Source organism: Camelus bactrianus, chromosome 27 (genome assembly GCF_048773025.1).
Source record: "Camelus bactrianus isolate YW-2024 breed Bactrian camel chromosome 27, ASM4877302v1, whole genome shotgun sequence".
Taxonomy (NCBI): Eukaryota; Metazoa; Chordata; class Mammalia; order Artiodactyla; family Camelidae; genus Camelus; species Camelus bactrianus.
Genome location: NC_133565.1, coordinates 25439110 through 25461918, shown reverse-complemented (window position 1 = coordinate 25461918; position 22809 = coordinate 25439110). Strand labels below are relative to the sequence as shown.

Sequence of the window (22809 nt, the reverse complement as noted above, 5' to 3'; positions counted from 1 at the left end):
TCAGACTGGCAAAAATCAAAGGCTGATGATATTCAATGCTAGTGAGATTTTGGGAAACAAACACTTCACATACTATTTTAGAGGATGTACACTGATATAATCCTTCTGGGAAGACAAGTTGGCAATACTACTTATCAACTTTAAAAACGCACAGACCCACCCAACTTACTAGTAGAAATATATTCCATGTACATGCTTATAAAAGATCACCTAGATATATAAGAATGTTCATTGCAACACTTTTTATAAAAGCAAAGAGTCAAATAACCAAATATTATTTAACAGTAAGAAACAAATAACCTAACAATTGGATATTAGCCAAGTAATATAACAGACTACTATGGAACTATTAAAAAGAATGATATAAAGTGATATATGCTCAGAGGACTTTCAAGTATGAATTTAAATAGATAAACAAATTATAACCTAGAGTTGCACTAAGGTAACAGATGTGTTAAATGAAAAATGCAAGGTATATATTGTAATGTGTAATGAATAAACTCTTGTGTAATTAAAAATAAACAAATAAATGGATAAATATACATGTGCTGATTGATATATGCCTAAAATTATTTCTGTAAGAGATCTTATTTAAGGAAACAAAAAAGTGGTGGTTATCTCTGGCTAAGATAATCTTGGGTATTCCCTTCTGGTTCTTTTTAATATACTGAAGTGTAATCACAGTATTATATAACTTAGTATTCTCTTTATTTCACTGACTCTGTATCTGTATCTATATATATAGTGGACTAAAAAAACTTCAGTGATCTAAATTCCTGAAATAAATGGTAATTCTTTTTTCGGTCACTTGTAGTCCTGAGAAAGTTCTACGTATTAATGAGAAAGACTCACCTGCCAGAACAGATGGTGTTAATCAACTGCTTCTTACATTCTTCCCCACTCAGTTCACCTAGAATTATAAAATACATTGAGAAATAAATTCAATTAAGTGAAGAGAGAAAAAGCCACTAAGATTGGAAGAAAATTACCTTTTCCATAAGCCACAGTTTCCTTTTTGGTAGCAAGGGCAGTGAGAATGATGGGTAATAGCTCCAAAGATTTTCCATTTGTTAGGTTGCCCTCCTTGATAGCACCAACAAACTCATTGGCTAATTCAATCAACAATGGTCCTGGAAAACTGTGAACCTAAAAGTTCACAGGATTAAAAAAAAAGTTACACAGAAATCTAAATTTGATATCTCTTTCTAAGAAATGGTCTTTTGCTGAACTAACAAAACTGGCATTGAAACCCAGAACTGGTCCTATAAGTGATCCAAGGAATCATTCTGCTCTGGTATAAAGTTATAACTGTAAAGGAATTCAAAGGTCAGAATCCTCCACCAGTTCCCCCATGTTTTCCAATATGCCAGCTCAAAGAGATACATGTCCATGATACCAGAAATGTAATGTAAACACCTAGGTGATTGCCCATCCACCAACTATTTTGTTTTATAATAGTTCTTATTCATAAATAGGAACTATGCTAGGTTTGGCACACTTAAGTTTTCCTTCCCTCAACAAATTATAACCCCCTCAACAAATTACAACCCCCTCAAAATCCACCCAAAACCAAAAAAAGTTTCTGTTTTCCATCTTACCTCCAACATTAGTAATCCTATGATTTCTGATGCTACTTCTTTGTGCAAATCCCCTGATTCCAACAACTGTATACAACAACTGTATATCTTAAGTCTCCTAAGAGCTCCAGCTTCCTCAGAACAGGGGAAACCTTATTGTTTTAAACAGGTGGTACAGAAACAAAGAAAGAAAAAAAGGAAGAAGTCTTACAAGGTTGAACAGCAAACAGAAAAAAACAAAAAGCTTTGCAGTTGAATATAGGAAAAGAATTATCAAACTATTGATTACTATAGTGTTTAGAACAGCAATATTTAGGAGCTCTGAAAAAGTATTTAGTTTAGACAGAAAATTGAAATATCACCCTTTTCTACTTCGACACATGTCATTAATTTTTTTAAATAATTTCATAGTGCAGAAAAAGGAATACCTTCTAACATATCTTATAGCTTTTCTGGGATGCAGTAACCCAAATTAAGTGTCTTTCACCTCAAAACAGCATCACTGAGTGATGTCAGAAGGAATGGTAGAGTAATAATAAAGACTTTGGAAAATGCTCTCCTCCATAAAAGCAACAAGAACACTGACAAAAATAGTGAAAACCAACATGTTTAGAACTCTGGAAATTAACCAAAGACTTGCAACAATCCAGGAAGAGTTTATTTAAGATAAACAGCTGAACTTCAGTAAGAATAGCAAGCTCTGCAGTGTTTCAACATGCCCTCATCCCCCCCCCCCCAACTTCCTCCACCAGCCCTGTAGTCTTTAAAATCAACAGTTCACACTCATAGTAAAAGCCATCAGCCAGCAGACTCTGGAGGCACCAGAATATGATTGGAGCTCCATCAAAGCCCAATTCCCAGGTAACTAACACTAGCTGACCTGTCTGGCTATTCCCTGGAAATTTTCACTAGCAAGGCCTGTCTTTATTTGACCTAACTTAGAACTTGCCCAGTTCAAGTAGCCTTTTACCAGAGACATTTGTCTAAATCAGTTGCAACTGATTACTATTTCAGCTGCCTTGACAGCAGTTACGGTTGGGCAAGCAACAAGGTGACCAAAAATCTTAAAAGGAAATCCTGGAGAATATGTGCACAGGGGGCTTTAAAACATTCTGATATATTCCTGGAAATCTAGAAAGCCATGTAAATACTTAGGGCTGTCCACATGGACATGCTATGTCTATGGCCAGGCAACACCCAAGAGGACCCTAATTTCTCACATCTGGCTGACCTTGAGGCTCTACACAGAAAGGCTAAGGAGGAGTTATAAACTACCTGTCTAAGAATTAAAGGTGTGCCCCTGACATGCACAGGGCCCCTCAGCAAAGGCTGGGAAACTCACTGGCTCCAGACATTAAAGGAAATCTTTGCCCAGGCATTAGCTGACCACAAAGCTAACCAAACAGAGACTTCAGAGGCCACATAGAACAGTGCCCATACACAACAAACAGCACGTATTTTATAAAATTAATTTAGAAGAGCCACTATAAAAACAAAAGGAACACCAGATCAGCATCAACAGATCTGGGGGAGGGGAATGCTATGATTTCCAGAGTTCCCACAAATATCATTTGAAATGTCTAGTTTTCAACAACAAAAAAATTGTAAGACATGCAGGGAAACAAGAGTATGGCCTATACACAGGAACAAAAGGAATCAATAGCAGCTGTCCCTGAGAGAGCCAAGACATTAGATTTATGAAACAAAGATCCGAAATCAGCTATTTTAAATATGTTCAAAGAACAAAAGAAAACCATGTCTAAAGAACTAAAGGAAAATATAGGAATGATGTCTCACCAAATAGAGAATATCAATAAAAAGAAATTATGAAAAAGAACCAAATAAGAATTCTGGAATTAAAAAGTACAATAATTAAACTGAAAAATCCACTAGAGAGGCTCAATAGATTTGAACTGGTAGAAGAAAGAATCAGAGAACTTGAAGATAGAGTAATTGAAATTATCCAGTCTGAGGGACAGAAACAAACAAACAAAAAGTGACCAGAGCTTCAGAGGCCTGTGAGATACTATCATGAGTACCAACATAGACATAATGAAAGTCTCAGGAGGAGAGGAAAGAGACAAACGGGAAGAAAGAAGAAATAATGTCTGAAAAATTTCCAGTTGTAATGAGAACACTACTCTATACATTCAAGAAGCTTAATGAACTCCAAACAAGATAAACCCAACAGATCCATACCATATCAAACAGACTTGAACAACACACTAGATCTAACATCTATATAGATACACATCTTATATAGAACACTACAGACGACAACAGCAGAAGACACATTCTTCTCAAGTGCAAATGGAGCATTCTTCAGGATAAACCACATTATTAGGTCATAAAAATTCTCAATAAATTTAAAAGGACTATAATCTTACCATTTATGCTCTGTGACCACAGTGGAATGAAACTCAGAAGAAATCTGGAAAACTCACAAATATGTGGAAATTAACATAATCTTAAACATCAATGGGTCAAAGAAGAAAGCACAGAGAAATTAGAAAAATACCCTGAGATGAATGAAAACAAAAACATAAAATTCCAAAAGTTACTGGATGCAGCTAAAGCAGTGCTTAGAGGGAAATCTATAGTTGTAAATGCCTATATTAAACAAGAAAGATCTCAAGTCAATAACCCAATCTTTCACCACAAGAAATTATAAAAAGAACAAACTACACTCAAAGCAAGTGAAAAGAATATAAAAGTAAAGTTAGACATAAATGAAAGAGAGACAAGAACAACAATAGAGAAAAATCAAGGAAAAATACAGTGATGCCCACTTTTGCCACTTCTATTCAATATAATATGGGAAACCAAGTCTTTTTCTTTGAAAAGATCAACAAAATTGAAATACCTTTCAGACTGACCAAGAAAAAGAGAGAAGAATCAAATTACTAAAATCAGAAATGAAAGAGGAAGCATTACTACCAACTTTACAGAAACAGAATAAGGGAATACAATGAATAACTATATACTAATACATTAGATAATTATACAAAATGGATAAATTGCTAGAAAGACATAAACTATCAAAATTGACTCAAAAAGATAATAGAACATCTCAACATACCTATAAATAAAGAAACTGAATTAGCAACCAAAACTCTTCCACAAAGAAAAGCCCAGAACCAGATGGTTTCATTGGTGAATTCACCACACATTTAAAGAATTAACAGCAATCCTTCACAAACTCTTCCAAAAAACAGAAGAGGGAATATTTCCCAACTCTTTTTATGATACCATATTTTATTCATACCGAAACCAAAGACATCCTAAGAAAACTACAGATCAATATCCTTTATGACTATAGATGCAAAAATCCTCAACAAAATACTGGTGAACTGAATGCAGCAACATATAAAAAGGATTATACTCTATAGCCAAACTGGATTTAACTCAAGAATACAAGATTGGTTCAATGTATGAAAATCAATGTAATACACCATATAAATAAAGGATAAAACCCACATGATTATCTCAGTAGACACAGAAAAAACATTTGAAAATTCCAATATCCTTTCATGATAAAAACACTTGACTAAGAATAGACAGGAACTTCCTTAACTTGAAGGAAAAACCCATAGCTAAATCATACTCACTAATAAAAAACAGAAAGATTTCCCCTTAAGATCAGGAACAAGATAAGGATGTTCACTCTCACCATTTCTATTCAACACTGTACTGGAGGTTGCAAATGGGGTAGTTAGGTAGGAAAAATACAGCTCAGAACTCCTGGGCTCAAACAATCCTCCTACCTCAGCCTCCCGAGTAGCTGGGACTACAGGCGCACAGCATGGCACCTGGCTAAAATAACAGTACTTTTCAAATTCATACACAGATTCAAAACAATCCCTACCAAAACCCCAGCTTCCATTTTTGCAGAAATTGACAGGCTGATCTTAAAATTCATATGGTAAATCAAGGGATCCAAAATAACTAAAATCATCCTGAAAAAGAAAAACAAGTTTAGAGGACTCACACTTTCCAGTTTTAAAGCTTACCACTACAAAGCTATTTTAATCAAGATGGTATACTTGGAAGCAACCTAAATGTCCATCAACAAATGACTGAATAAAGAAGTTGTGGTATATACACATACAATGGAATACTACCCAGCCATTAAAAATGAAATGCCATTTTCAGCAATATGAATGGACATAGAGATTATCATATCAAGTAAAGTAAGCCAGAAAATGAAAGACAAATACCATATGATATCACTTGTATGTGGAATCTAAAAAAAGACACAAACAAACTTGTTTACAAAACAGAAACAGACACAGAAAACAAACTTAGGGTTACCAGAAGGGAAAGGTGAGGGAGGGATAAATTGGGAATTTGGGATTTGCAAATACTAACTACTATATATACACAAGAGATAAACAGCAAAGTCCTACTGTATAGCACAGGGAACTGTATTCGGTATCTTGTAGTAATCTCTAATGAAAAAGAAAATATATATATATGTGTGTGTGTGTATATAATTGGATCACTATGCTACAAACCAGAGACTAACGCAACATTGTAAAACATCTATACTTCAATTAAAAAAAAAAAAAAAAAGACGGTGTGGTGCTAACGTAAGGAGAGAAGTATAAATCAAAGGAATAGAACTGTGAGCCCAAAAAATAAACCCTCACATTTACGGGCAACTGATTTTCAATATGGGTGCTATACTACTGAAAATGGGATAAGATGAAGTTGGACTCCTACCTCACACCATATACAAAAATTAAGTGAAAATGGATCAAAGATCTAAATGTAAAAGGTAAGGCTATAAAACTTTGAAAAGAAAGCACAACTATAAATTTTTGTGACTTTGGATTAAGCAATGATGTTTTAGATATAAAACCAAAAGTACAAGCTACAAAAAAAAAGGCATGAAAATTAAAAACTTTTTGCATCAAAGGATACCACCAAAAAAGTGAAAAGACAACCCAGAATGGGAGAAAAATTTTGTGAATCATGTATCTAATAAGGAACATGTATCTAGAATATACAAAGAAATACAACTTAGTGATAAAAAGACGACCCAATTTGTAAAAGGTCAAAGGATGTGAACAGACATTTCTCCAAACAAGATAAACAAATGGCCAGTAAGCACAAGAAAAGATACTCAACAACAGTAGTCATCAAGGAAATGCAAATCAAAACCACAATGATACCAATTCACATTCAACTAGAATAGCCAGAATGAAAAAGACGGACAATAATAAGTGCTGATGAGGATGTGGGAAATTGGCATATTTATTTAGCTTTGGAAAAAAGCTTGGCAGTCCTTAAGTAGTTAAACATAGAGTTATCACATGATTCAACAATTCCAATATTAGATATTTACTAAAGAGAAATAAAAATATGTCTACACAAAAACTTGTAGCAGTATTCATAACTGCCAGAAAGTGTAGACAACCTAAAATGTCCACCAACTCATGAATGGAAAAGCATAATATATTCATACAATGGAATATCATTCAGCAATAAAAAGAAATGAAATACTGATATAAGCTACAATATAGATGAATCTTAGTAACCTTATGGTGAAAGAACCAGTCACAAAGGACCACATGTTGTATGATTCCATTTACATTAAATATCCAGAATAGGCAAATCTATACACAGAAAGTAGATGAATGACTTCTTAGGGCTAGGGTGGATTAGAGTTTAGGGAGGTGACAGCTAAGGGATGCAGTTTCTTCTAGGTTTTATTAAAAAAAAAAAAAAAACTCTAAAACTGATTGTGGTGATAGATGTGCAACTCTGAATATACTAAAAGCCACTGAATTGTATATTTTAAATGGATGAACTGTATGATGTCAACTATATCTCGATTTTTTAAATTGTACACTTTAAAAGTGTGAATTTTTTATGCTCAATATCACTAATTATCAGAGAAATGCAAATCAAAACTACAATGAGGTATCACCTCACACCAGTCAGAATGGCCATCATTCAAAAGCCCACAAATGATAAATGCTGGAGAGGGTGTGGGGAAAAGGGAACCCTCCTACACTATTGGTGGGAATGTAGTTTGGTGCAGCCATTGTGGAAAACAGTATGGAGAGTCATCAAAAAAATTAAAATTGATTTACCATATGACCCAGCAATCCTACTCCTGGGCATATATCCAGAGGAGAGGGATCCTTAATTCAAAAAGACCTGCACCCCAATGTTCATAGCAGCACTATTTACAATAGCCAAGACATGGAAACAGCCTAAATGTCCATCGACAGATGATTGGATAAAGAAGTTGTGATATATTTATACAATGGAATACTACTCAGCCATAAAAAAGAATAAAGCAATGCCATTTGTAGCAACATGGATGGCCCTGGATAATGTCATTCTAAGTGAAGTAAGGCAGACAGAGAAAGAAAAATGTCATATGATATCACTCATATGTAGAATCCTAAAAAAAAAAAAAAAAAGACAAATGAACTTATATATAAAACAGAAACAGACTCACAGACATAGAAAACAAACTTATGGTTATTGGGGGAAGGGGTGGGAAGGGATAAACTGGGAGTTCGAGATTTGCAGATACTGACTGATATATATAAAACAGATAAACAAGTTTATACTGAATAAACTATATTTGGTATCTTGTAGCAGCTTACGGTGAAAAAGAATATGAAAACAAATGTATGTATATTCATGTATGACTGAAACATTGTGCTGTACACCAGAAATTGACACAACATTGTAAACTGACTAGCTTTCAATTTTAAAAAAGGGTGAATTTCTTAGTATGTGGATTATACCTCAGTTTTTAAAAATATCATTAGCTAAATATTGTAACCTTTACACCATCAATTTAACAGGATTAAAACGGTTATAAGGTAGTTTCCACAAATATCTGGTAATTCATACTACTTTTAAACAAGGATTTTCAAATTTATATTTTTAAATAAGGTAAAAATAGGTTAGTTACAGAAGTGGGAGCCATGATAATCTGTTTCAAGTTTGTCTGCCCAAGAAATAAATTACTCATTCCTTTCACTTACTCTTATTCCTTTCACTTAGCATATATATAGGCAGCTGCTTCTAATCTTTCATTATTTTATTTTCTCTGATATTTCTATAAACAGTCATTTAGCAAGTTTCCATAAAGGTTCACTTAACCAATTTTTAGTTTTTTCATGAATAGGAAGATGTGTTTTTGAACCCTTGCAAGCAGAGACACAATTTACTTGAGGGTGTAAGAAAAAGAAACCAAGTTAAAATAACCTGCTAAGAGTCTAAAGCCACTTTTAATTTTTGCTTGTAGAATTTTATTCTACTACAACTTATAAAAGCACTGTGAGTCACAAGCTGCAACAATGCAGAACTGGCCCTTGTTCAAGATATGGAAACAAATATGCCCCACTGGGAATTAAGAATTTCTATATAAGTCACCTAAGATATTCCATTTCATTAAAACCCAGAACTCCCTAGCCTCTTGTTAAGCATGGATTAAGTATTAAACATTGCTACTCTCTTCTCCACAATTTTAAAAACACAAGTAAACCAAAGTGGATTTTATGAAGTGTATCCTTTACAGGCTTCAAAACCAGCAATACAATCTCAGGTAGCCACTTCAACTCCCTTGAGTAAAATTATTTCAGTCCACAGGACAAGAGACTACTGCTTTAGTTGATTCTGTAAAATCCTCAAAACACAGAAAATTCTCAGTGGGGCTTCAAACAGTAAGAGAAGTAGCAATATGTGCCAAAAGTAAACAAATATACCAATGAACCCAGAGAGACAGAAGTGCCATTATCATTACCTTTGAAGATGGCTCTCAGGAGTGCTCCAGCAGCTCTTCCTTTCACTGCCTGATTCTGAACGAGATTAGCCAGCTGCAATCAAAGGAAGAAAACGCTGCAAGTCCCTGGCAACAATTACTCTATCCGAATGACCTAAACTCCCAAAATGAAAAACACTCATCTTTCAGGCCCATATCCTTAGAGACTCCATATCACAAATAACATTTATTTATATATAGCAGGGTAGATCTTAACATGATGCTGGGCTGTCAAGACTGAAATTTATTCATATACTCATTCTACAAACATTTAGTATTTAATCAGCACTAGGTAATGAGCTATGTTCTTGCGGGGTATATACATTCATTCAACAAATATTCTTTGATGTTCTTCTTCCTAGGCATTGGCGACACAAGGATGAATGATAATTTGACTCAGTTTACAGTAGAGCAGGAGGGAAAAGAATGACAGAAAAAAATTTTTTTTTGAATTTGTAAGGGAAACAAATAAAAGACTGAGACAGACAAGAGGAAAGGGAGATAACTTCAGCTAGAGTAGTCAGTGAGAAAGCTTCTCTGAGGTACCAGTAACATTTCCATAGAGACTTGGAGGATGAGAAAGAGCTAGTTATGCAAAGGGGAAAAGGAGGCTATTTTAGATAAAGGTATTGCTATGTGCAAAGGCCTAAGGGAGCAAAAAGCTTGGCATATTAGATAACCTGAAGAAAAAAGAAAAAAAAAAAAGACCAATTTGGCTGAAAAGTAGTAAGGAAGACTTAGACAAGATGAGTTTGGAGAGATGGGCAAGAGCCAGATAAGAATCTCATAGGCCATGGCAGGAAGCTCAGATTTTGTCTAAGTGCAACAGAAGTAACTCATGAGAAAAGAGGAAAATGATAAGATAAATTGCTTGTTTTTTTTTTTTTTAAAGAAATTAGTCTTACTCCTTATGTAGAGAATAGGCTGTGGGAGGGTTTAAGAGTGAAATAGAGAGACCTGTTAGGAGATTGCTACAGTGGTCAAATGAGAGATGATAGTGGCCTACACCAAAGTCACAGCACATGAAATGTTACAAGTTGAATTGTGTCCCCTCCCCACCCCAAATTCATATGTTTAAGTTCTAACCCCCAGTACCTTAGAATGTGATCTTATTCGGAAACAGGGTCATTGTAGGTGTAATTAGTTAAGCTGAGGTCATATGGGTGGGCCCTAATCCAGTATGACTAATGTCTTTATAAAAAGGGACGTTTGGACACAGAAAAATATACACAGTGAGAATGCCATGTGAAGACAAAGGCAGTGATCAGGGCGATACAAGCAAAGGAATGCCAGAGATTGTCCAAGGTCCTGGGTTCAATCCCCAGCACCTCCATTAAAAGAAAAAAAGATGGTTAGCAAACCACCAGAAGCTAGGCAAGAGGCACAGAACAGATTATCACAGCCTTAGTAGGAGCAGGAACCAACAAGGCCTGCACCATGATCCTGGACTTCGAGTCTCCAGAACTTGAAAAACCAATGTCTATTTTTCAGGCTACTTAGTTTGTACTACTTTGTAAGATGAAGAAAAGTATAGTCCCCAACTTATAATGGTTTGACTTAGTGATTTTTTTTTACTTTATAATGGTGTGAAAGTGATATGCATGAAGCATAACGTGTACTCCAAATTTTGATCTTTTCCGGGATTGGCAATCTACTACAAGATCACAAGAATAAACAACACATACATTTACAACCATTCTGTAGCCATATAACCATTGTTTCTTACTTTCAGTATAGTATTCAGTAAATTACATGAGATATTCAACACTTTTTTACAAAATAGGCTTTGCGTTAGATAATTTTGCCAAACTGTAAACTAATGTAAGTGTTCTGAGCACATTTAAGGTAGACTAGGCTAAACTATGTTTGGTAGGTTAGGTGTATTAAATGCATTTTTGACTTACAATATTTTCAATTTAAAATAAGTTTATTGTGATATAACCCCATTGTAAGTTGAGGAAGATCTGTAGACTGAAGATATATTTAAAAGCTTGAATCAACAGGACTTTACTATGGTCTGAATGTTTATATACTATGGAATAAACTTAAAAACAGGAAGAGCTGAAGGAACTTCTATAACATTCATTCAGTGTCTATCGGATGCTTACTGAGTGTCTATTAAATATCAGACGCTTTACATACATTATCTCATTTCATCCTCACAAAAAAGAAGATAGGAATTCTTTTTGTGATAAGCGTGAATCAGATTAGTAATTCATAGCATCTACCACAGATTTTGTTCTAGTTCTTATTGTTGCTTATCTTATTTTATAGTGTAATGTTAAAGTCTCTTCAAATTCCTTTTGGAAGCAGGTAAAATTTAAATTCTAATAAATAAACAAACAAATAAACAGCTGGTTTCAACCAAACTGTCTACAGGATGATACAAGTTAGAATTCATACAATGAGCAGTCTCAAAAAGTGCCACAAAAGCAATTCCTGTATAATTTCAAAGAAAAAAAAAAATCAGAGCACATCCCTACATCAACTTCCAGTTAGCATCAGATAACAAATATTAAGAAGCACCTAGCTTTAATGACCACAAAACTAGCACATAAAAACCTCCTTAAAAACATAATACTCAAGTCTTAACTTGATGATACATATACTAATGTTTAAGGTTAATCTTAAGGAGAGATTTCCATGCAGGGATCTGAATAAGCTGAGATCACTTATTATGGAAAAAGGAGAAGCATATCATACGAGTAAGATTAGAAAGAATAAACAGCCTAACATATAAGGTAATTACTGTCCCATTTTATAATCATACACTTACAGTAAAGATACACCATAAAGTTTGTTGGTTTTTACTTTTACTAATAATTTCAAAATATTTTACTGCTTATAAATTTATCTTCTTTAGGGAAAAACAAAGAAATCTGTCTCACATCAATAATATAATATAGATATTACCTTCAAATAGGATTGTTCTAAAAACTATAAAAGTATACTAATTTGCTTATATATATCCAGTTGTATAAATGTTGTTTAAATGTTATACAGTTGTATAAATGTACACAAATGCCCTTAAGTTGTCCACTTCTTTCTCTCCTCCATTTCTTTACATCTATGAATTGTTTTCAATCAGTTCTTGTTTTCTAAGGAGAGGGGTAAATAAAGTGGCAGAATTAATTTTTCTCTCTAACATGTCCTTTGAATTTGTCATCATGCTCGACATTTGCTTTTGGCAGAACATGCTTTCCAATACTCACATCATCATCTTTCAAGGTTTGAAGAAATTCCCGCAGTTTGTCTGTTGTTTTTTCTGCTGCTAAAGATAAAATTTTCTGGTCCATTGTTGCACTTATCAAGGAACTGTAAGAGAAAAATGTCAGAGCCAGATGAGACCTCCAGAAGTAAACAAGTTTGATTTTTTCCCTTCCTATCTGTTAACTATTTCACACTTAGTACAATGTACACAGTGGGTACTCAACAGGCTAAAGACTATTAAGTAGTATGAGTAGACCAAACCAAAATATTCTTGAGAATTCCCCAGAATGCTCTTATTAGAATGTTGTATCCCCAAAGAAGGTAAGAATATACAATGGAGAAAAGACAGTCTCTTCAATAAGTGGTGCTGGTAAAACTGGACAGCTACATATAAAAGAATGAAATTAGAACATTCTCAAAAGATTCATCACTAGAAGTGAAATAGAATCAGTAATAATATAAAAAAACCAAAAAACCTCCCTGCAAATAAAAGTCCAGAACCAGATGGCTTCACTGGAGAATTCTACCAAACATACAAAGAACTTATACCAAACCTTCTCAAACTCTTCCAAAACACTGAAGAGGAGGGAATACTCCCAAACTCATTCTATGAATCCACCATCCCCTGCTACCAAAACCAGACAAAGACACAACCAAAAAAGAAAATTATAGGCCATTATCGTTGATCAATATAGATGCAAAAATCCTCAAAAAAATTAGCAAACAGAATACAACAACACATAAAAAAGATCATACACTATGATCAAGTTGGATTCATTCCAGGGACACAAAGATGGCTCAACAAATGCAAATCAATATGAGCAAGTATCACATGATCATCTCAACAGATGCAGGAAAAGCATCTGATAAAATTCAACACCCATTTATGATAAAAACTCTTACCAAAGTGAGTATAGAGAGAACATATCTCAACGTAATAAAAGCTATCCATGACAAACCCATAGCCAACATAATATTCAATGGTGAAAAGTTGAAAGCCTTCCTGCTAAAATCTGGAAGAAGATTTTAGGAACAAGACAAGGATGCCCATTCTCACCACTTCTACTCAACACAGTATTGGAAATCCTAGCCATAGTAATCAGGGGAAAAAAATAAAAGGAATCCAAATTGGAAGAGAAGAGGTAAAATTGTCACTATATGCAGATGCCATGATACTATATATAGAAAACCCCAAAGGCTCCACACAGAAACTACTGGAGCTAATAAAAGAATTTGGCAAGGTAGCAGGATATAAGATTAACATACAGAAATCAAAGATTAACATACAGAAATCAGTTACATTTCTCTACACTAACAATGAAATATCAGAAAAGGAAAATTTTAAGAAAATCCCTTTTAAAATTGCATCAAAAAAAATACCTAGGAATAAACCTGACAAAGGAGGTTACAGTTATACACGAAGAACTACAAAACATAAAGGAAATTAAAAATGATTTAAAGAAATGGAAAGATATCCTATGCTCTTGGATTGGGAAAATTAATATTGTTTAAATGGCCATACTACCCAAAACAATCTACAGAATTAATATAAATGCTCCTCCTTTCATCCCCTGCTCACCAATCTTTTGTTAATTAATACAAATCCTTCAGATCTCAGCTCAAGCCACACTTCCTTAGAAGCTCAGTATAGGTTAAACTAGGCAACTTTCAAGGCAACTGTAATGTCTCTTACCATCACCATACTTTTAACATTACATCTGTAATTATTAGATTAAGAACCACATCTCCCACCCTACTAAAAACTCTGCAAGGCAAAGGGCCATGTCTGGTTTTATCACTGAACCTCCAGTACTTAGCACAGTCCCCAGTTCAAAACAGGTACCAAATAAGTACTGGTTGAATAAATGAATTATTGAACCCATACAATGGGCAAGACCCTGGACTTTAACTAGATCCTCACATCAACTCTACCAGGTTGGTGTTATTAACCCCAATTTAGATGAAGATCTTTTGAGACTCAGAGAGATTAAGGAATTTCCCCAAGGTTAGACGGCTAGTAAGTGATAGAGGCAGAACTGAAACCCAAGCCAGTCCAGCTCCGGACCCCAAATCCCGTTACTTCTACCTACCACCTACCTACCACCCGGTTAGGGCCTGGATGACAGTAGAGGATGTAGGGTACACCGACCAAAAAATACGTCCAACCCTAAGGGGAAGATGATGAACTCTATATTTCAGCAGGTACATTTGCTAAATTCGTCCTAAAACCAGAGGTGAGTAACAGACAAGTAAGTGGCTACGAAGTCCCTATGCGCACAGCACATTCCCTGTCAAGACGCTCTGAGATCCGCGAAGCACCAATAAAGTGAAAAGCCGCGCGGGTTTCGGGCGGGGCTCCTGAGAGAGCAAGTAGTAAACACAGTATAACAAATAAACTATAAAATGAGGCGGCTGGTGCTGTGCTCTGTAACTGAGCTACAAAGACGAAACGAGGTTAAGAGAAATTTCTCAGGAGGAGAAACTGAACCTTGACTGAGAGGAAGAATTTAATAGGAGGACTCAGAGAGTAGCACGCCCCGGGAGCAGGGAACTACGAAAGCCAAGTCAAGGGAGGCGGCGGGGCACATCGACCCTTCCGGGCGAAGGAAAACACCAGAACGCCACAACAGAAAGGGGGGTGGCCCTCGTGTTCTTCCAGACCCGCCCTCTCCCGGGGGCAGAGTCTCACCGCCCCTGCCACGCGCGAAGCCACTCTGCACAGAAGGGGCGGTGGCCCTCGTGTCCCCCCAGACCCGCTCCCTCCGGGGGCAGAGTCTCACCGCCACTGCAACGCGCGAAGCCACTCTGCACGGTCACCTCAGCCTCAACGTCGCCACAAACTTCCAAAATGCCCGCTCAACTCAACGCCGCCGTACTTCCGTTACCCGGAGCAACGGGTCCCGCCCCCACACGGCTCACTTCCGCCGCCCAGAAGCTTGCGCGTGGGGCGTACCATTAAGGCAGATGGGGAGGGGGAACCGCCTCCTCGGACGTTCCTACTGTAGGGCGGGGTCGCACACTGCAAACTCGAATTTGGTACTGCAGAGTGAGCATGCGCAGTGTGGACTGAGTGTAGCGGTATCTTCCTCTGTTAAGCTTTCCTTGTGTACTGTTGGGGAAAGAGTCAACGAGAGAGAGCGGATGAGTCAAGTGATGGCTCTGCAAGTCTTTGCATTGGAAGTGACTGGAAGGCAGAAGTAGGTATCCTACTCCTTGTGCTTGTGGAGGTGCCAGTAAAGAAAAAAAGAAAAAAAATGTTGCCTGCCCTTCCAGTTCTACAAGGATCAAGTCCTTAGCCACTGCAATCGCCCATCTCATTATACCTGAGAGGAATTCAGGATGGAGAAAAACACAAAACATTCTGTGCCTTGGATGTACTGACCCTTGGGTAGTTATAACGCATGTCTAAGGAATAATTTCAATGAACCCAGACTCTTGAATTGTCCCATACATAGAAAAGCACTTAAATCATTAATTTGAAATGTATGGGTTTTTGTGATTAGCAGTTATCTTTTGATGTTCGACTAGATGTCCATCCCCACTCCACCCCCAATACACAAAATCTTATATATATCCTGGCTCCCCCCTTAACCTCAGAGCAAATCTTCAAAGCTATCAGAGAGGCTGACTCCTGGGCTACAGTCCTCAGTAAGGTCCTTGGATAAAACTTAACTCACAACTTTTAGGTTGTGTGTTTTTCTTTCAGTCAACAGCCCTAAGATGTAAGTCACATGTGGCCAGCCAGGGAGCTTTTTGCATGGGAAACCTCATCATTTAGAACATAGCCTGGCAAAGCAGTAAATTCTTAGAAAATATTTGTTAAGCGAACAACTGACAATGGAACAAAGAGCAATGGGGGAGGGCTGAGAGTCTGTATTAAGCTGAAGGGGCAGCTTGTACAAAGGGCCTGACAGCAACACGCACTCCAGCCTTTGGCTAGTTCAGCAGGTAAACCTGCTTCGAATGAAGGTGGGAAAGCAGGGGCTTGGAAGTCCTTTTCACATCAGGAGCAGTGGGGAACAGCTGAAGTGGAAGGGCATGATTGTATTCACTTTGTAGAACAGTATTTCTGGCAGGTGAGTGCTACAGAGATTGTTCAAGAGAGATAATGGGGGTAGGGGGATTGAAGCAGGACCTCTTAGGAGGCTATAAATTGTCCTGGACACAAGTGGTGGTGGTCCAAACAGTAGCAATGGGGACAAATGGAAAAGAGTGGACCCCATATGAAAGAGATTAGGAAGTAGAGTGCATTGGCTTGGGGAGAGATGGGAGGAGTTGAGGAGTACTCAGGCTTGAATGACTGGGGTAGGGGGTGGGTTGATACTGCCAGTAGACTGACACATAGGGAAAGGCGCAAGTTTGAGGATGATGATGAGGCCTTCACATTTGAACTTGCCAAATGTGAGGTGCCCTTGGGATGGCAGGTGAAGGAATGCTAATATCAGGGGACATTCAGTTGGGAGCCTGACTCCCAGTTTCCAGGAGTGAAGTGGCTCTAATTCTGGGAGAAATATAACTGCTGGAAGAGAATGATGCCTTTCAGCTGTCTGGGACTGCTACTTGCTTATGATCCCTTCCTTTTCTGATAAGGGCACTAGTCTCGTCATGAGGACCCTACTCTCATGACCTTGTCTAAAGCTAATCATCTGCCAGAAGACCCACCTCCTAACAGCAACAAACTGGGGGTTTTAGGGCTTCAGCATAAGAATTCAGTGGGGGACACACACATTCAGTCCATAGCAAACACACTTTCTTCTTTGGTGGTGGGGACTTAAAGCCAACTTCCCATTTGAGAGCACTCATTTGTTTGTCCTCATATTATTAAACCTACTTAATTCAAAAATACTCTTTGAACAAGCATACTGATTGATTTCATTGTTCTGCTCCTCATTGCTTTCATCTCTGGCTCCTCCCGCTGCCCCACTGCTGTAGTGCAGACTCTTCTTTGTCGACTAAGCGTGCCTCTTGGAGGAACTGGAATTTTTTGGAGCACGAGGTGGCTGCCAGCCCATGCTAGTCAGGGCAGTCTCATTACCACCGTGCAATTTTAAGGAAGGTGCAGTATGTCCCTCAACCTTGGTTTTCCAGTTTCTTAAAGGAGGGTTTGAGGCCCAGGAATTCCTAGGGTCCTCCAGGCCCAGGAGAATTAGGACTGGCCAAGAGGGAATGGCAATGACCAGACTCTTGTCCCCTGAAGCTGCTCTCAAGAAGGTGAAATGATGTCACCTTCCCCAGGAGCCAGGGGCAGGTGTGACTTCCCTGGGCAGCAACATCTGTGTCACTCTCACTTCCGGAGAAGGGGGCAGCCTTGTGTGTTGAATGATGAGAGGGCTTTAGAGTAACCAGGACTCCACTCCGTGCCAGCTGTGTGGCTTTGGGCAGGTCCCCTCACCTCTCTGACTCTGAGTTCTCTGTTCCGTGAAAAGGGGGGATTTACTCTCTACTTCACATCTGAAAAGACTGGATGAGGTAATGCTAGTAAGGCCCCTGCCACAGTAGAGAATAGGGGCACAGTAAACGCAAGCCCCACCGCCCCCTGCCTCCAGCCTGGCAGAGAGAGCCAGGGAGCCCAGAGTGGCTGCCAATGTGGCCAGCACAGGTGTCCCGGCCAATGAGGGCAACTTCCCCCCTCACACAGTGGCACTATTGTTCCAGCCAGAGGAGCTGGGCATGGACGTGACTCCGGGGAGTGGAGAAGGGCAGGGCAGAGGCAGAGAAGGGCTGTGAGCAGAGGATAATGCCTCAGAAGGCTCTGCTCCTTAAACAGGGCCTTGTGGCCTGCCAGCATCCTGAAAATCTCTGTGGACAGCAGCCCACTCCCATCAGGGCTGTGCCATCAATGCAAAAGGTTCCTTGGTGCACAGGAATGTTCTTCTTTGTGCTGGACTCCATGACCCAGCTTTGACAGAGCCTCTTCTGGGGCCTCCATATTTCTTTCCTGTGGTAACCCCCTACCTCCATTATCTCCCATGAACCTTGCACTCTGTGAAGTACCTGGAAAAAAAATTCAACATCCCACCTATATTAGTTTGCTAAAGCTGCCATAACAAAGTGCTACAGACTGAGTGGCTTACACAACAGAAATTCATTTTCTCACAGTTCTGGAGGCTTGAAGTCAAGGTATTGACAGGGCTGGTTTCTTCTGAGACCCCTCCCCTTGGCTTGTAGGTGACACCTCCTTCCTGTGTCTTCATCTCTTCATGCCTCTGTAACTGTGTCCAAATTTCCTCTTCTTATAAGGACAACAGTCATATTGGATAGGGTCTACCCTGATGACCTCAATTACCATAAAGTACCTTTTCCCTTAATTACCTCTCAAAGACCCTACATCCAAATATAGACACACAGGACTTCAAAATATGAATTTAGGGGAAGGGGTACACAATTCATAACACCATTTTACAAGTGTAACAGCTGAGGCCAGAGAGGGTCAATGGCTTGTGGTAGGCAGGGCCAGGCCTAGAATCAGGTCAGGATGCCCTCCCTCTTTGTCCTCCTTTCTCTGCTGCTCACACCCCCAATCAGGTCCCCACTGCCCTGCCCCCAAAAGAAGATGAGGATGGTGGATGAAGGTAGTCCTTAATCTACCTCGCCACCAATCTGCAGAGCTGATGCGAAGTGAGAGGTCAGGCAAGGGGACTGCTGGGCACAGGCAGAAAAGGGAGAGGCCAGAAACTCTCTAGTGCTCTTGGGATTCTTGTTAAAATACAGGTTCTGATTTAGCCTGTCTGGGAAAGGGCCTGGTACTTTGAATTTCTATCAGACTCCAAGGTGATGCTGATGGTAACTTTGAGTGGTAACAAGGTTTAGACCAGCCCTGCCCATTAGAAATATGATAGGAGCCATTAACACTAAATTAAAATTAGAAAATTAAAAATTTTCTAATGACCACATCAAAAAAAGTAAAACAGGTGAAATTAACTCAAATATATTCTAAACCCAATATATCCAAAACATCATTTCAGAACACCAAGCCATATAAAAATTGTTAATGAGAAATTTTTGCACTACATCTTCAAAATCCAGTAGGTATTTCATATTTATAGCACATCTCACTTCAGACTCTAAGTTTTTCTCAAAAGTACTTGATCATAACATTTACAGTTGAAAAGGTAGAATCACACACTTAAGTGTTTCCAAACATACTGAAGAATTTTCCAATAACTTAATCTAGCTATCAGGTTTTAAATTTAAATTTAGTTAAATAAAATTTACAATTCAGTTCTGTCACTTTATCCCATTTCAAGTGCTGAAAATTTGCGTGTAGCCCGTGGCTTCTGTATTGAACAGCACAGGACTAAACTGCCAGGGAGCAGAATGATAGAAATGAGAGATTCCCGAGCTCCAGGGAGGACTTGGGAGAGAAGCAGACCAAGAGCCAGTCAGCACCCAGAGAGGGAGCCCAGGCTGTTGGAAGCAAAGGGCTTCTGGTCAGTCAGCTACATCCCTAGATCCAAGCCCCAGACATCATGATCGGCTCTAGAGGAAGGTGTCTGAAGAGGTAGGGGTGGGGAGAGGTTAGGTGCTGGTCCCAGGGCGCTGCCCATCAAGGGCACTCTCAGCAGCCTAAGGGTATCTGAAGAGGGCACAAGAGGATGAAGAGATCCTAAACCTATCCATTTAGAGATGTGTTGGAAAAGAACTACTTCTGGGGAAAACCTAAAAGCATTTCTGGGGATTCTGGAGAATGCCCCACGCACAGGAGCTTGGCTCTGCCCCCAGGCACCTCTGGGAAGCAAAACCAAGACCAAGGATGACATTATAGATGACTGCTTGGGGCTCTGTCCTTTAGTGGAAACAGGGAACTCTCTGCCTGTGGAATCCTGGAGAGACAATATTAATATTCTAAAGGCATTACCACCACCACCCCTCCATGAGGTAGATTACCAAAACAGTGGCTGGGAAGCCACCTGGGGCTGCAGAGGGGTTTCTTGCTGTGCAGAGAGTTGAATAATATGAGTCCCCTCCACCCAGATGCCTATTGTTTCTCTATTTGGAGTAACTGCCAACATTTACTGCACATTTACATTTACTGAGTGTCAGGCATGAGCTAATTAAGCACTTGGTTGCCATTTCATCCTCACTAAAGCCATGAGCCTGTCCTCTCATTATCTCCAATTTTCAGGGGAGGAAACTGAGTCACTGAGTGGTGAAGTCACTTCTCATAGCTAGAAGGTGCTGGAGTTAGGATTTAAAAATGGGCAGCGTGGTTCCCAAGCAGCCTCCTATCACTTCAGCCTACTGCCTAAAATCAGGTCAGCCTGTCTTGTCCTTTCCCCACTCAGCTTTAAGCAGCTACATTTCCCACCCGGCCCCACTCCTTGGCCCCTACCTTGCCAGGCCCTGCTGGGCTAGGGGGAGGGTGACAGGCCTGGATTCATCACAGCTGCCATTTCATCTACAATCACATTTAAAATTTCCCTCCACCTCGTGCACATCTTACCCTGGGGTGTGCTTTCTCAGACCACCGCGTGATGAGAGAGAGGACAGGGAGAAGGGAATGAGGCTGACCCAGATCCCACCCCTACAGCCCGGCTTCCACATGGCTGAGCAGGAACTCCAGAGCAGACGCACACAAAGGAGGGCTTTGAGGGGCCTCCAGCCAGGCCCAAGCTGATCCCCTCTCCCCCCGGATGCGTCACTTGCCCCAATCTGGGCCTCCCTGTGAGCCCGATTTAACAGGAAACTGTGGGCCATGAGAGGTTCCTTGTGACACACTAATCCCAGCCTGCTGACTGGACCACGCCCCCAGTGGAGGCAACCTCCAGGGTCCTGGAGGACACGGGCAGCAAGTACCCCAAGGAGAAGCTGCTGACTTGACAGGTAAGTCAGTCGCAGGGGACTGGCTGGGCCAGGGAACCCAGGACTGGGGTGAGGAGATGGTGGTGGGGAGACCATGCCCCACGCTGCCCAAAAAACTGAAATCAACTGGCCATTCTCTGGGTTAGGCTAGACCAACCTGATGCCAGATTTAGCAAATAAAAGTATAGGATACCCAGCTAAATATGAATTTCAGATGAACAACAAATACTTTTTGAGTATGAGTAATGTCCCAAATATTGTACAGCCTATCCTTACACTTCAAAAAAAATTTTTTCATTCATCTGAAATTCACTTGTAATTGGGCATTCTGTAGTTTATCTGCAACAGCCTTGACCTGGAATGAGGATGGGTATTTTTTCATTGTAAACAGCTCATAAATCAATATTTTAAAAAAATCACAGTTAGTAGACTGGGCATACTTAAAAAAGAGTTGCTGTACTGGCTTAACCCTCCATTTCTGTGATCTGGGATCTTGACGTGATGATCTGTTTCATTAGCTGGGGGTGTCTAGCCACTGTCTTTCCCATCTGAGCTCCTTTCCTGGGGAGTTCTATCAGCCTCTCCATTTCTGATTCAGCAAAACCCAAGTGACAGCACGGCAGCATTTCAGGCTGTTTTGTATCTATGCCCACATATCTGGAAGTCTACTGCCAGAAAGCTGACTTAGATTTGGTTCCTGTTGGTGGATTACAGCTCTCAGAACTTCCCTTGCTGGGGCTGTGGAGTGGGAGAGGCAGGAAATGGGAGACCCTCAGACATTGCCTGGAATCCACTAAGTCTCTCTGTGCAAGTTGGGATAATGATCAGTATGATGCTAAGAAAGAGAAGAGGAACAATGTTTTAGAGCAAAACACTGTGCTAGGTACCATACAGAAATTATATGATCTTCATCACAACTCTATTTGGTAGGTATGGTTATTATCCCCAATTTGCAGAAGAGGAAACTGAGGCTCAGAAAGGTTAAATAACTTGTCTAAGGTCAGACAGGTGGTAAATGACAAAGCCTGATTCAAACCGGGGTCTCTCTGACCCTAAAGGGTTTTCTGTGACACCAGCTCTTCTAGGGACTTTGTCTGGAGATGTTCTAGGTGTCAAATCAAGTCTTAGTGTCAGGCAGACATAGATTCAAAACCCACCTCTGCCATTTATCAGCAATGAACAGGTGACAACAGGAACCAGGTCAGAGGCAGGAGCAGGGGATGTTTAGGTGGGAGAGGAGAATATCTGGAAACACCTTCAGGGCCACCAGGGGTGCTGCTTTAAAGTGCAGATGTCCAGGCCCCAGACAGACCTCCTGAGTCAGAATCACAGGTGCAGGGCCCAGGCATCTGCATTTCAAACAAATGCTTCACGTGATTCTGCTGCACTCAAAAGTTTGAGATCCATTGTTCTGAGACAATAACAGAACAG

General features: G+C 39.4%; 1 protein-coding gene across 1 annotated transcript in view; it reads right to left on the bottom strand.

The window, feature by feature from the left end:
• The window catches only part of FANCI (FA complementation group I), a 57471-nt gene extending 41973 nt beyond the window's left edge, over nucleotides 1–15498 (bottom strand). Inside the window, exons 1-6 of the mRNA XM_010955063.3 lie at nucleotides 15357–15498; nucleotides 12579–12681; nucleotides 9349–9421; nucleotides 1599–1729; nucleotides 990–1146; nucleotides 853–910 (exon numbers count right to left, since the gene is read on the bottom strand). Of these exons, the coding sequence (XP_010953365.1) occupies nucleotides 853–910; nucleotides 990–1146; nucleotides 1599–1729; nucleotides 9349–9421; nucleotides 12579–12662 (503 nt within the window). The 5' untranslated portion in view covers nucleotides 12663–12681; nucleotides 15357–15498. The remainder of the gene's footprint in view (nucleotides 1–852; nucleotides 911–989; nucleotides 1147–1598; nucleotides 1730–9348; nucleotides 9422–12578; nucleotides 12682–15356) is intronic.
• Between the last annotated feature and the right edge of the window lie 7311 nt (nucleotides 15499–22809).